Below are 13,602 nucleotides of genomic sequence, written 5' to 3'. Positions count from 1 at the left end.
ACAGTACCGAGAGAAGGGTTTCTCCACTTATACTGCCTTAATCTCTTGTTTGTTGCTAGCTGAGCAAAACAATGAGTTGCTCATGATGAACAGTGAGCTAAGGCCTCCTGGTGCTAAAGCATTGCCTGAGGCACATGCGGCCGTAGAGCCAAAGGATGAGACTCCAAGAGAGTCATACCGTGGTGGCATGAGAGGCCGTGGTAGATGGCAAGGTCGTAACCGTGGATTTCAACCATGTGGCCGTGGATTTCAACCACGAGACCATCTTGGTCGCAGCCGAGGCCGAGGCTACAGCCGAGGTCATCAAGCTAACCGTGGGTATAAGTCTGACTTCAAAACCCATGGCTCGAGCTCGACCAAATCTGCTTGCCATCGTTGTGGGATGACCAATCATTGGGCTAATAAATGCAAAACTCCCCAACACCTTGTTAAGCTCTACCAGGAGAGCATAAAGGGCAAGAACTCTGAGGCAAATTTGGTCCATTATGATGATGAGAATGATCTGGACCATGACAAAGATGATCAGGAGGACTTTGAGACTTCAGACCTCCTTACAAGTGGCTGAATATGAAGATTTCGATATCATATTGCTTTTGTCTTTGCACTTTGAATTCTTGATTTGGCTTTATGTCTTTTGTTTCCCATGTTCTACGACTTTGGCAATTCTATTTATGAAATAAAGTTTTATTTTATATATGCCTTATACAAAGTTGAAATTATTAAGAACATAAAACAAAGCCATTAAAACATACTTTAAACCTAAGTAATATCTAAGGTGTTGACTCTTGTCTATTTTCAGAAATGAAAGAAGACAAGAACCAGCTAGTAGTGGATAGTGGATCAAGTCACACTATATTAAAAGACAAAAGATATTTTGTTAACCTCATTTTAAAGAGTGCCAATATCAATACTATAGCAGGCACGGCCAGCCTTATTGGAGGCCATGGCCCGGCTCACTTAGTGATGCCTAAAGGCACGCATTTAGAAATTTCTAATGCATTATATTCTCCTAAATCAAAGAGAAATCTGTTAAGTTTCAAAGACATTCGCATGAATGATCTACATGTTGAAACTAGGGGCGTGGGAAAGAAAGAATTCCTCTTGATTTATGAAAATGCCCAAGGCCATAAGAAAGTCCTAGAGACTATCCCTGCTATATCAATGGGCCTCTATTGTGACAATATTAAATCTGATTTTCAACTCTGTCCAAAGTTCCAGAGGATTCTCAATTGTGAGATACTGGTCCTTGAGACCTTCAGCAAGGTGATGGCGAATGACAACAATTGCCTTGTAATTATCCTTGTCTGATGGCTCAGTGCCTTCAGTGATAGTATCACCAAGGTTTCTGGACCTTAAGAGGATCTTGGTATCAAGCTCCCATTGGAGGTAATTATCTCCGGAGAGATTGAGGGAAGCATAATCAAGGTTGTTGATTTTCGACATCTGAATCAAATATCCATAAAGGAGTAAGGATTCATAATACAATTCAGGATTTTAATTTATATGCCAAGGAGATTGATGATTTATAATAATGATGGTTTATTATGCATTTTATTTTCAGAGAATATTTTATATGCATTAAGATAAAAATTTTGTCAATCAATATGGATGGATTAAAATGCATCATGGACAAGACAAATAAATTTTATAATGTTCAAGATATTTGTAAACCAAAGTAGATTTTCAAAATCGGTTAAAACTTGGTTTATAATTTCGAATAAAGCAAATGTACTAAATTTTAAATGGAAACCGATTTTGTCTAACTATATGCAAACAGTGTGAATCATTTAGATGCAAACAACATGAACCACTTCAGACGCACTAATATCATCATTGCTAAAGCTATGCGAACATGTATGTTTGGTTTCAATTATGTGATACCTATGTCCAGTTTTAACAATATGATAGTTGGATGCATGCAAAGGTCGGTTCATGGATGATTCAAGTTCGATCTAATGATTTACTAAATGATGCTATCAGGTATGCAAATGATCAGTACATAATTTAATCACAGAATCAGGTTCAAGGATGAAACTAGATCAAGTTTTATTTTAACTAGCAAACTATGTGATCAAAATTCAGTATGTGATAAAATCGGTTCATGGTTGGTTTAACAACAATATGATCAAATGATTTCAAACAGATTTTATTCTACCTTATGACATATCAATTTTAAAACAAGACTATGGCTTATAAAACTTTAGAAATAATTTTCAGTCAAAGATATGCATTTAATAAAATCAAACAAGCATTTATAAAATCGATTATGCATTTATAAAAATCATAAAAGGTTTTTAAAACTTTGACAGTTACAAAACAAATATTAACAGTCAAGGATATGCAATGAATGAATTTAATTTCGATTTTATTGATGGGTTGACTGATTTTTAGGGGATCTGGCCGAAAATGGCACAACAAGGATTTGATGGAGTTTTGTTTTGGCCAGATTATACACTTATGTTTATCACATCTGGTAAAATGGCCAAACAAAAAGATTGAATCAAAAGGTTTAAGCTTTCTCTAATAATTTTATGATTCATAAGTTTTTATAAACAAGATTCGTATAGATCTTTAGGTATTTTAATAAGTTTATAAATTTTTAGAGAAACATAGAACCTTTAGAGAATTTTAAGTTTTATGGATTCAAAATAATTTTAGAATCAAGTTTCATATGGATCATATGGATCATAGAAACAATATTAATATTTTAAATCCATAGATTGTTTATAAGTTATGGATTCATATAGATCCTAGATTTCTTTCAGATGTAATGGTGTTCTTTAGATTTCAAGGTTTTGATTTGTTTACCTTTTTCACCACAAGAATCTGAGAGGACCACCGTGAGAGAGAGGCTGAGAGTTGGCCGGAATTTGAGAGAGAGAGGAGTTTTCCGGCGGAGAGAGAGAGGTGGCCTAGTGGAGAGAAGGCTGAGAGCCGGTGGAGCAAAGGCTGAGCACCGGCGGAGCTGGCCGGAAAGGGGAACGCCGGCGGAGAGAGCTTTCTCAGGACTGAATGGATCAGTGTCCACTCCAAGGGACCTCACGACCATTGGCTGGTCAATGGGTGAGCCTGGTCCATGTTAACTATCCCTATCATGAGCATTACATGTATTTCATGCTCACAAGGGAAATTAATAATAAGGCCATCACCTGGAAAGGTGGGTAAGGAAACATTAAACTTTCTGGAAAGAATACATGGTGACATATGTGGACCAATACACCCACCTTGTGGGACATTTCGATATTTTATGGTCCTGATTGACGCATCGACCAGATGGTCGCATGTTTGTCTATTATCATCTAGAAACTTAGCATTGGCAAGACTATTGGCACATATCATAAGACTGCGAGCCCATTTCCAGATTTTCCACTAAAGACTATACGTCTTGACAATGCAAGTGAATTCAGTTCCCAAGTGATATGTGGTGTTTTTAATACCAATACATGTGCACTTTGAGCTCATTTTCAGTCCTAATTCGTGTTTAATTTACATCATTCCAGGTTGGGAACAGGTGAAAGAGTAAAGGAGAGAGTTTCAGGAAGTCAGATGCTGTTTTGAAGGATTCAACGTGGAACAGTCATTTAGAACAACCCAAGGGTTGCTCCCGAAGAGATCAAGCATTAGACTGTTCCCGATCATTAAGGAAACTTCCTATTCTGGAGTTTGCCCTAGTTTCGACTTTCTCTTTCTCTTATTCTCCTATCACCAGCGCCCCCCTATAAAAGGGGAGGCTATCGTTTTCTTAACGACACACTAGTTTTTACAAGAAACCTAGATTGCTCTTTTGGATTTAACGCAACTTGTAAGGGAGAAGGATCCATCTCTCATTTTCACGAGAAGATTACCCTGAACCCTTTGTCTTTTTACTTATTTTATATGCAGTATTATTCAGAAATCTTGCCTGTGTCATCCTGCTTTATGATTGAGTAGTAGGCTAAGCTTGCTTAGGGTTGTAGGGTGTTAGCCGTATGAACTGAACACAAATAAGTGATCTCAACTATCTTCATTCATATTGATCTTACTGCCTGCATTGAACTGATCACTTAATGTTGGATCTATGATCTAATCCTCTAGCTAACCGTTAGGAGATAAGTCGACCTATATTGAATGAGCTTAGTATCCCTAATCAGCGAGAGTAGATATTAGGGTATTAAGTGAACTAATCAGATCTCGCATCTAAAGCTTGCTTTCGCGTCTTGTTCCAAGCGAGAGCTTAGGATTCAAGACCGACACGCATAGGGAATAAGATCACGATAGTGAGTTGTTCCAGCTGAGTGATCTGAGTTCTAGACCGCATTTCATCGCACTTGAATAGTTGTTCAGTTCTGCAATTAACATCCGATCATTGACCCTAAGCCAGCTTCATTTAAATCAAATTCAAATTACCTAGGCATTCTTGTTACTTTTGTCGCAATTAATTCTCAAAACCCATTTGTTTCTCAGCTTGACATTGAACTCATAAGAGTAAAGAGTAAACTAGTCCTCTGGATTGAATCTCAAATATTACAATTACCACTGTTAACTTGACAGTAGCAAGGATTCATTTTTAGTGTATCAAGTTTTGGCGCCGTTGCGACGGGGACTAAGCTTTTACCTTTATTTTTCAGTTTAATATTTAGTCTGAGATATCTAACTTGCTTTACTTCTTTGTTGGAACAGATGATCCAAGTGCATGACCAGTAGACATACTCGGAGCAACGCACAAGGACCACTACATCAGCTGACTAACGAAGAACTCGCAAGATTTGAAAGACAGAACCGTCAACAGCCAAGAACAACCGACACCAACATGGGTGATCATGGCAATATGGATGACCTCACTGCTGCATTGGCACTCATTCAACAACAAATGCAGAATCAGCAACAGCAGATGCAGCAGATGCAGCAAACCATCCAGAATCAGCAACAAGCTGCACAAGAGCAAGCAGTCGAGAACGCTGTGCGAGAGGAGGCGTGGTGCTCTTATTGGGGAGGGAAACCTTCCGAGGAATTTCGCTACTAACCGCTCTCCCATCAACCCTCCACCCTGTACTCGAAAGGATTATGAGATCAAACCTGCACTGATAGGTCTGGTACAGAAGAGCACATTCAGTGGCCTCACTTCAGACATACCAATGGACCACATAGAGGCCTTTGAGAGGATCTGCAATTTCTCTCGCTCAAATGGAGTGCCACCGGATTACGTCAAGTGCACGCTTTTCCCATTTTATCTTGAAGGGAAAGCTGCACGTTGGCTGCAATCTCTCCCAACCGGTTCTCTAACCTCATGGGACCAGGTTCGATCAGCATTCCTGAGCCACTTCTACACAAAGTCCAAAACCGCGGCTCTAAGGCATAGAATCTCCAACTTCAAGCAGAAATCTGATGAACCCTTTTATGAAGCTTGGGAGAGGTATAAAGAGTACCAGAGGGAATGTCCACACCACGGGTTTGGTGACGATTACATATTGGAGGTGTTCTACGATGGAGTGAGCTATGAGTACCGGAATACCCTTGATTCCTCTAGTAACGGAGACTTCATGACTCAGACCACCCCTGGTGCATTCGCGCTTATTGAGAACATGGCTTCTAGTTCACTCAACAAGAACAGGGAGCATGATCGCTCCAAAAGTGTGAACAGCATAGACGATTTAGCGGCGAAGGTGGACCAACTGCTGAAGGGAAACCAGAGCCAGGTCTTCATAATGGAAGAAGCAACTCCTGAGAAGAATGCGGGGGATAAGGCGTTTGAAGCTGAGCAGGCAGGAGACGATCAGCAGGAAGTGAGTTACGTAAATGGACAAGGGTGGCAGCTGAAGAATTATCACCCAAACCCTAACGTAAGGAACAATCCGCAACTTTTCTGGCCTAAGCAGGACAAACAAGTTGATCCGGCGCAGAACAACCAGGGCCAGTATTCGGGATATCAGAAGAACTATCAACCCCGAACATATGTTCTAAGCCAACCGCAGAGCAATCAGCCTCAAATACAGAACCACCAGAACACTCAAGTCGCTACCTCCACCCCTGTCGCTGTTCCGCAAGATGAAACTAAAACCATGCTGCAGCAACTCCTCCAAGGACAACAGCTCCAAGGAAAAGCGCTGAACCAGGTCACTACCGAGATCAATACTAGGATGAACCATATGTTCGGAGACCTGAGCACCAAATATGATAATGTCGCAAGCCATATGAGACAGATGGACATTCAGATAGCTCAGACTGCCGAGAGTGTCAAGAGACAGCAAGGTACTCTACCTGGTAAAACAGACAAAAACCCCAAGGAGTGCAATGCGGTTCAGCTAAGAAGCGGGAAGCAACTTTCCGAGCCAGAAAGGAGAAGGTTCACCGCGGCTGAGAAAGGCAAGCAGAAAGAGTCAGAGCAACCACCAGCCGACCAAGCAGATGAGGGGAATACAGAGCCAGTAGTTGAAACAGTCTCGCCAGGCTCAGAACAACCAGCTGAAGCAGTGCGCCCGATTCCAGAGGCTGTTCCTCCTCGCGAATACATTCCAAAAGTCCCTTACCCTGTTCCAGCGAAGGTCACTCGTAAGGACAAATAGGAAATAAAATGCAGGAAGATGCTGGAAGATCTAACCGTCCGACTTCCCTTGATGGATGCGATCCAGATGATGCCCTCCATGCGTAGCTTTATGAAGGGATTGATCTCAGGGAAAATATCAGAGGAGAGCGAGTTCATGACAGTTTCCAAGGAGTGCAGCGCAGTGCTTCAGAACAGGCAAATAAAAAAACGAGGAGATCCCGGCAAATTTGTCCTCTCTATCCAGATTGGGAAGACAGTTTTCACCTGCTCCTTGGTGGATCTTGGGTCCAGCGTGAATCTCATGTCGTACTCTGTAGCTCTACGACTCGGATACACGCATTTCAAACCAACTAAGATGTCCTTGGTTTTCGCAGACAGATCAGTCAAATCTCCTGTTGGTATTCTAGAGGATCTTCAAGTGAAAGTGAGGAACACCTCTGTTCCAGCGGACTTCGTTGTTCTGGAATTGGAAGAAGAGTCTAAGGACCCTCTCATCTTGGGAAGACCATTCTTATGTACTGTCGGAGCTATCATTGATGTGCGACAGGGGAAGATTGATCTGAATCTTGGGGACATAGTTATGCAATTTGAAATGGATGAGTTGTTAAAGAAGCCGATGTTGGATGGGCAAACCTTTGAGGTCAATGAAGGGGTTGATCCGCTCCAACCACAAGAAGGAATGATCGAGGAGATTCTTACCGAAGACCCACTGGAACTTGCACTAGTGCGTGCTGAAGCCGAGCAGAGTATGGTGAACATTGATGCTGATGGATATGCCAAGATGCTTGACTCCGCAAGGAGTATGGGGAGAATGGTAGCGAGTCTAAGTCTGGGGGAGGATATCAACAGGTGCGAGACCACTCCATCTGGAGCGACCCCTAAACCGGACCAACCAGAGGATCCCTGGAGCGAGCTCAAGGCTCCCAAAGTTGAGCTAAAACCCCTTCCCAAAGGGCTCAGGTACGCTTTCTTAGGTCCAAATTCCACATATCCTGTCATTGTGAATGCTGAGCTGAATAATGTGGAAACTGCATTGCTTTTATGCGAGCTTAGAAAATATCGTAAGGCATTAGGATATTCGCTAGCTGACATCCCTGGTATTTCGCCTGATTTATGCATGCATAGAATCCACTTGGAAGATGAATCAATGACTTCTGTCGAACATCAGAGGAGGTTAAACCCGAATCTAAAAGATGTCGTTAAAAAAGAGATAATGAAACTTCTTGAAGCAGGTGTGATCTATGCGATTTCTGATAGTAAATGGGTCAGTCCTGTTCATGTTGTACCTAAGAAAGGTGGGATCACTGTTATCACAAATGAAAAGAATGAATTGATCCCTACTAGGACAGTGACAGGACATCGCATGTGCATAGATTTCAGGAAATTAAATGCAGCAACTAGAAAGGATCACTTCCCACTCCCTTTTATTGATCAAATGCTTGAGAGATTGGCTAACCACCCATATTACTGCTTTTTAGATGGTTATTCAGGTTTCTTTCAGATTCCCATCCATCCAGACGATCAGAAGAAGACGACGTTCACATGCCCCTATGGAACGTACGCTTACAGGAGAATGCCATTCGGCTTGTGCAATGCGCCAGCAACATTCCAGCGCTGCATGATGTCGATCTTTACTGACCTGATTGAAGACATTATGGAAGTTTTCATGGACGATTTCAGCGTCTATGGAAGCTCCTTTAATGTCTGTTTGTCAAACTTGTGCAGGGTTCTTAAAAGATGTGAGGAGAAACACCTCGTACTCAACTGAGAGAAATGCCACTTCATGGTCACAGACGGGATTGTTCTAGGGCACAAGATCTCCGAGAAAGGAATTGAGGTGGATAAGGCAAAGATCGAGGTGATGATGAGTTTGCAACCACCAACAAACGTGAAGGCCATCAGGAGTTTCTTGGGTCACGCTGGGTTTTACCGACGGTTTATCCAGGACTTCTCAAGGATAGCAAGACCACTCACCAGACTGCTCTGTAAGGAGATCAAATTCGATTTCGACAGTGAGTGTCTAGCAGCTTTCCACACCATCAAGGGAGCTCTAGTCAGCGCACCTGTTGTGCAACCACCAGACTGGGACCTACCCTTTGAAATCATGACTGATGCAAGCGATTTTGCAGTTGGAGCAGTACTTGGGCAGCGTAAGGACAAGAAACTTCATGTGATCTATTACGCTAGCAAAACTATGGATGAAGCTCAGTGCAGATACGCTACAACTGAGAAAGAGCTTCTGGCTATTGTTTTTGCTTTCGAAAAATTTAGGTCCTACCTAGTGGGATCTAAAGTGATTGTGCACATAGACCATGCTGCTCTTAAGTACCTGCTCACAAAGAAAGATGCGAAACCGAGGTTGTTAAGGTGGATTCTTCTTCTCCAAGAATTTAATCTAGAGATAAAAGATAAGAGAGGTGTCGAGAATGGGGTTGCTGACCATCTATCCAGAATGAAGATTGAGGACGACACAACTCTTGATGAGGAACACCCAGTTGAACACGTCAACGCGATTGGTCTGTGTTACGCGGAACAATCTCTAAGGACCACATCAGACTGCTCCAACATCGCGGAACAACCTCCGAGGAAGGCACCCGATTGTTCTCACATCTCGAAACATCCTGTCGCCTTGATCCAAAAGCAATATCCTCACCTCCCGTGGTTTGCTGAGATTGCGAACTATATAGCTGCTGAAAAGCCACCACTTAAGTTCACAGGAAAAGACAAGAGGAAATTCCTGAGAGAGGCAAGGCGTTATGTTTGGGATGAACCGTTCTTGTACAGACAAGGCAAGGATGGTTTATTCAGAAGGTGTGTTCCAGAGGCAGATATCCCAGGAATTCTGCACCACTGCCATGGTTCATCTTACGCAGGTCATTTCGCTGCATTCAAAACGGTTTCTAAAGTCCTCCAAGCAGGGTTCTGGTGGCCGACTATGTTCAGGGATGCTCAAGCCTACGTAGCCAGGTGCGATGCATGCCAGCGACTTGGGAACATCAGCAAGAGGAATGAGATGCCTCAGAATTACATTCTAGAGGTTGAGGTATTCGACTGTTGGGGAGTCGATTTCATGGGACCATTCCCTGCGTCCTTCAAGAACGAGTACATCCTTGTCGCCGTTGACTACGTGTCTAAGTGGGTAGAAGCAGTAGCAAGCCCTACGAACGATGCAAAAGTGGCGACTAAGATGTTCAGCTCTATCATATTCCCAAGGTTCGGAGTGCCTAGGGTCGTAATCAGCGATGGTGGAACACACTTCATCAACAAGGCATTTCAGGGCCTTTTAAAGAAGAATGGAGTGAACCACAAGGTGGCAACCGCTTACCATCCACAGACGAGCGGACAGGTTGAGGTGTCCAACAGGGAGATCAAAAGCATCCTGCAGAAAACTGTCAATACTTCGCGAAAGGACTGGTCGCTTAAGCTGGACGATGCGCTATGGGCCTACAGAACAGCCTACAAGACACCGCTAGGGACGACTCCCTACCACCTTGTGTATGGTAAAGCATGTCACCTCCCCATCGAGCTTGAATACAAGGCTGCATGGGCAGTCAAGCTACTGAATTTTGACATCAAGCCAGCAACCGAGAGACGCATTGTAATAACCCTCACGAGCCAATAAATTTTTGGTAGAGAAAAATCCCGCTCAACCAGTTTTTAGTTGGTTCGACCATGATTAATAAAAATAAAAATCGACCCGGTAGATTAATTTCTCGACGGGACTGTCTTGTGGTCGAAAGACCTTCACTTGATAGTTTGGCCGAGTCTTAAATATTTTGGTCGGATTTTTATTAAGCTGGACGAGACTTTCTGGGAACAAGACGAGAGACAAAGACAAGGAATATTTGGTTGAAAAATTATTTAAATGATCGACCAGCTGCCTAATTAATTTTGGACCAGACTCATGTCTTCCACCAGCTTGTTTGCTCAGTATTTAATCACATGACTTGCACCTGTCTGCTTACCTAGCTTCTTCAGTATCTGGCACATGACAATCACAAGCTGCCTGTGTGCTTGTTTCCTTACTCTTTGATTAATTTTGATTGGCTGGAGACTGCTTCATGGGAAGGAAAGGACAGTGTGCTGCAGATGATGAAGCAGGTTGCCAACTGTCTTCTCTTAGCCATGCTTTGTTATGAGCTAAACCCTCAGGTGAAGCAACCACAGCTTGTATTTAACCCTCCTCCAGCTGCTTCCCACGTTCTGAAACCTACAGAAAAACCTAGAGAATTTCAGAGAGAAAGAGAGAAAGAAGAACAGAAAAATCAGTAAGAAAATTAGGAAAATAAATCAAGAAACAATTCTTGGTGATCTAATCTTCAACCCTAGACCAGTCTGTTCCTTTGAGAAAGATCAGAAGGTGAGATTTTTAAATAAAAACCTAGACCTAGTTCAGTTCAGATCATGATCAGGCCTTGATCTTTCTCTTTGATCAGTTCAGCTGCAAGCTTACCATGGAGAAGAGGATCAGCTGAGGCCATCTAGTCCTTTAGTTCGTCTTGGTAAGCTTTGGTCTCCTAGCCTCAGTCAGTATCTGATCAGAACAGTTCATGGCTACCTTAGATCTTGGTCGGATCAGTTGTATAAGTTATGATACAGTTCAGTTCTTGTTTAGTTTCGGTTTGAATCCATCTCCTAAAACAGTTTGCTAAGCTGTTATGGATTGATTGGAGAAACGAAACTAAACTCAGTCTGATCTTGTCTTGAACTGTTGTTAACTGAATAGAACTGAACTGATCTGATCTGGTATGAAAGGAACCGAGCTTGAACTGATTTGATTTAAGTTGTTTAGCTTGAACCGAACTGTCGGATTGTTGATGTTCTGAACCCAACCTTACCCTGTTTTGATCAGCTAAGGTGTGGAGCTTTGCTAGTCCCATCCTATCCATTCAGTCTCTTGGTAAGCCACAATCAAGTGAGTCAGATGAGTTGTTGAGTTAACCATAGTAACCGATCAGAACCTTGTCCATTCTCAGGTCCATTCAGCTTTGTTCAAGAGGAACTCAAGTATTGTCCAAGCCAGTTTCAAGACTGTTCTTTAGGTGAGTCTAGACAGATGTTGAGATAGATCATGAATGAGTCCTTGATTAAGTTAGTAAAGTGTCTGAATATTTAAGAATGGTGTTGTGTTTACTCATGGTAAACACTTACACTTAATGAATAATTTTAAAGTGAGGTTAATCCTAATCTTAGTACTTGTTCTCAAGTACTAATCTTAACTATGAAATAATCATGGTTTTGATTAAGGACTAATCTTAGTTTAACTAAGGATTAATCTTGGTTTAATTAAGGACTAATCTTGGTTTTGATTATGGATTAATCTTGGTTTAATTAAGAATTAATCTGAAATTAAATAAAGAGTAATCATGATTAATTAAGTACTAATCTTGGATTAATTAAAGATTAATATGAAATTAATTAAGGATTAATCTAGGATTAATTAAGAGTTAATTATGATTAATTAAGGATTAATTTTGGAATAATTATGGAAGTAAAAGCATGTGAAATCTTGTTATATTCACTATCCCTAAAGCCCCCGCATTACCGTGACTTGGTCCTGCGAACGGAACAAGGTCATGAAGACACGATGATGGGGTAGCTCCCTGGAGACCGTGTACTGCATGACGATGCAGTGTCGGATTGTTCATACCGGACATTCGACAATGATGGTGATGCTAACTCACTAGTCTCGGTTAGCCTTAGCGGTTTCTCGGGTCTAGTATATATATTGTATTATATGAGTATGGTAACGGGCGGGTGTTGTGGAAGTGATGTTTAAAATAAGAATTCACAATGATGATCGATATTAAAGTATAGTACTAGTACTTGCATGATCATGTATATCCATTTGATAATTATTTGGTTTATTATTGATTGTGTTTTGATTCTAGATTCACTGAGTAAACTAGTTGCTCATGACTCATTCGTGTGTGCAGGTAACCCTTAGGCGGGAGACACTTTACTCTTTTGGACGGAAGGAGCGGCCAACCAGCGGTAGTATTTTGTTGTCCTTGCAACGTACCTTTTGATGTATATTTACTTAAAACGTTGTTGGGCGATAGGCCGTAGGGTAAACTATAACACTTTGTAAGATGTTTAAAGTAAATAAATAATGTATAAAAGATGTTTATAAATCACGAGTTCTCATATGATATTAGTCCTTGTCCGGGACGAACTAACTATCGAATATTGCTTTATCGGGTTGAAAAGCCTAGAGTAATATCCGATAGGAGTGTCTCTGTTCTTTGGTTGTTGGTCTAAGGTGATCGGATTTATTTCGAGAACCTCGGGTCGACCATCAGGGAACATTGACCGTGTCATTTCCGGTTATCTACGATCGGGGGTGTCACACGCATGATCCAGATTCATGAACTGGAGGAGATAAGGCACCTCGCCTATGAAAGCTCCAAAATCTACAAAGAGAAAACCAAGGCCTACCATGACAAGAGGATCATTGCCAGACAATTCAAACCCAACGATAAGGTCTTGCTTTTCAATTCGAGGCTGAGATTGTTCCCAGAGAAGTTGAAGTCTAGATGGTCCGGGCCTTTCACTGTTAAGGAAGTTCGACCCTACGGAGCAGTTGTGTTATTAGACAGAAAAGGCGACGAGTTTGTAGTGAATGGACAACGCGTCAAACACTACCTTGCTGACTCCACTATCGCAGAGGGAGAAGAAATTCCCCTAAGCGAGCCCCCATCAGCCTGATCGATTGATCCAAGTCGAGCTAATGACTTTAAACAAGCGCTTGGTGGGAGGCAACCCACTGGTCAGTACATACATTGTCTACATAGTCTGTTCTTTTCCTTTTCTAATTTATTTTGCAGGTAAAAAAAAAAAAAAAAAAAAAAAGAGAAAAATCGGACTCTTCACTCAGAACAACCAACGGACTGTTCTTCTGTTAGAACAACCCATCGACTGTTCCAGGTAAGTGTTCCGAAAAAAAAAAAAATTAAAAAAAAAAAAGGGGATAATTTCGGGAACAGTTAGGGTTTTGCCTATTTAAGGCTTCACTCTTCACTTTCCCTTTCAGTCCGCCGTACACTGATCCCCCACTTGCGATTTTCTCTAAACAAACC

At 41.8% G+C, this 13,602-nt stretch overlaps 1 protein-coding gene and 1 non-coding gene across 2 annotated transcripts; one reads left to right on the top strand and one right to left on the bottom strand.

Annotated features, from left to right (window-relative positions):
* Positions 1-5,324: 5,324 nt before the first annotated feature.
* Positions 5,325-5,431, bottom strand: LOC125609654. Its single transcript, XR_007339806.1, has one exon. It is a non-coding gene; the product is annotated as a small nucleolar RNA R71 (small nucleolar RNA).
* Positions 5,432-12,877: 7,446 nt separating this feature from the next.
* On the top strand, positions 12,878-13,231 carry LOC111215902. The gene has a single exon (XM_022720119.1). The coding sequence runs from the start codon at positions 12,878-12,880 to the stop codon at positions 13,229-13,231; it is 354 nt and encodes a 117-aa protein (XP_022575840.1).
* The last annotated feature ends 371 nt before the right edge of the window (positions 13,232-13,602 follow it).

This window comes from Brassica napus, chromosome A5 (genome assembly GCF_020379485.1).
Source record: "Brassica napus cultivar Da-Ae chromosome A5, Da-Ae, whole genome shotgun sequence".
NCBI classification, from domain to species: Eukaryota; Viridiplantae; Streptophyta; class Magnoliopsida; order Brassicales; family Brassicaceae; genus Brassica; species Brassica napus.
Note: the sequence above shows the minus strand (reverse complement) of the source record. Positions and strands in the feature narration are given on the sequence as shown.

Bases quoted from the DNA above. Each gene is read 5' to 3' on its own strand.
- LOC111215902 (XM_022720119.1), top strand. From the start codon at position 12,878: ATGATCCAGATTCATGAACTGGAGGAGATAAGGCACCTCGCCTATGAA.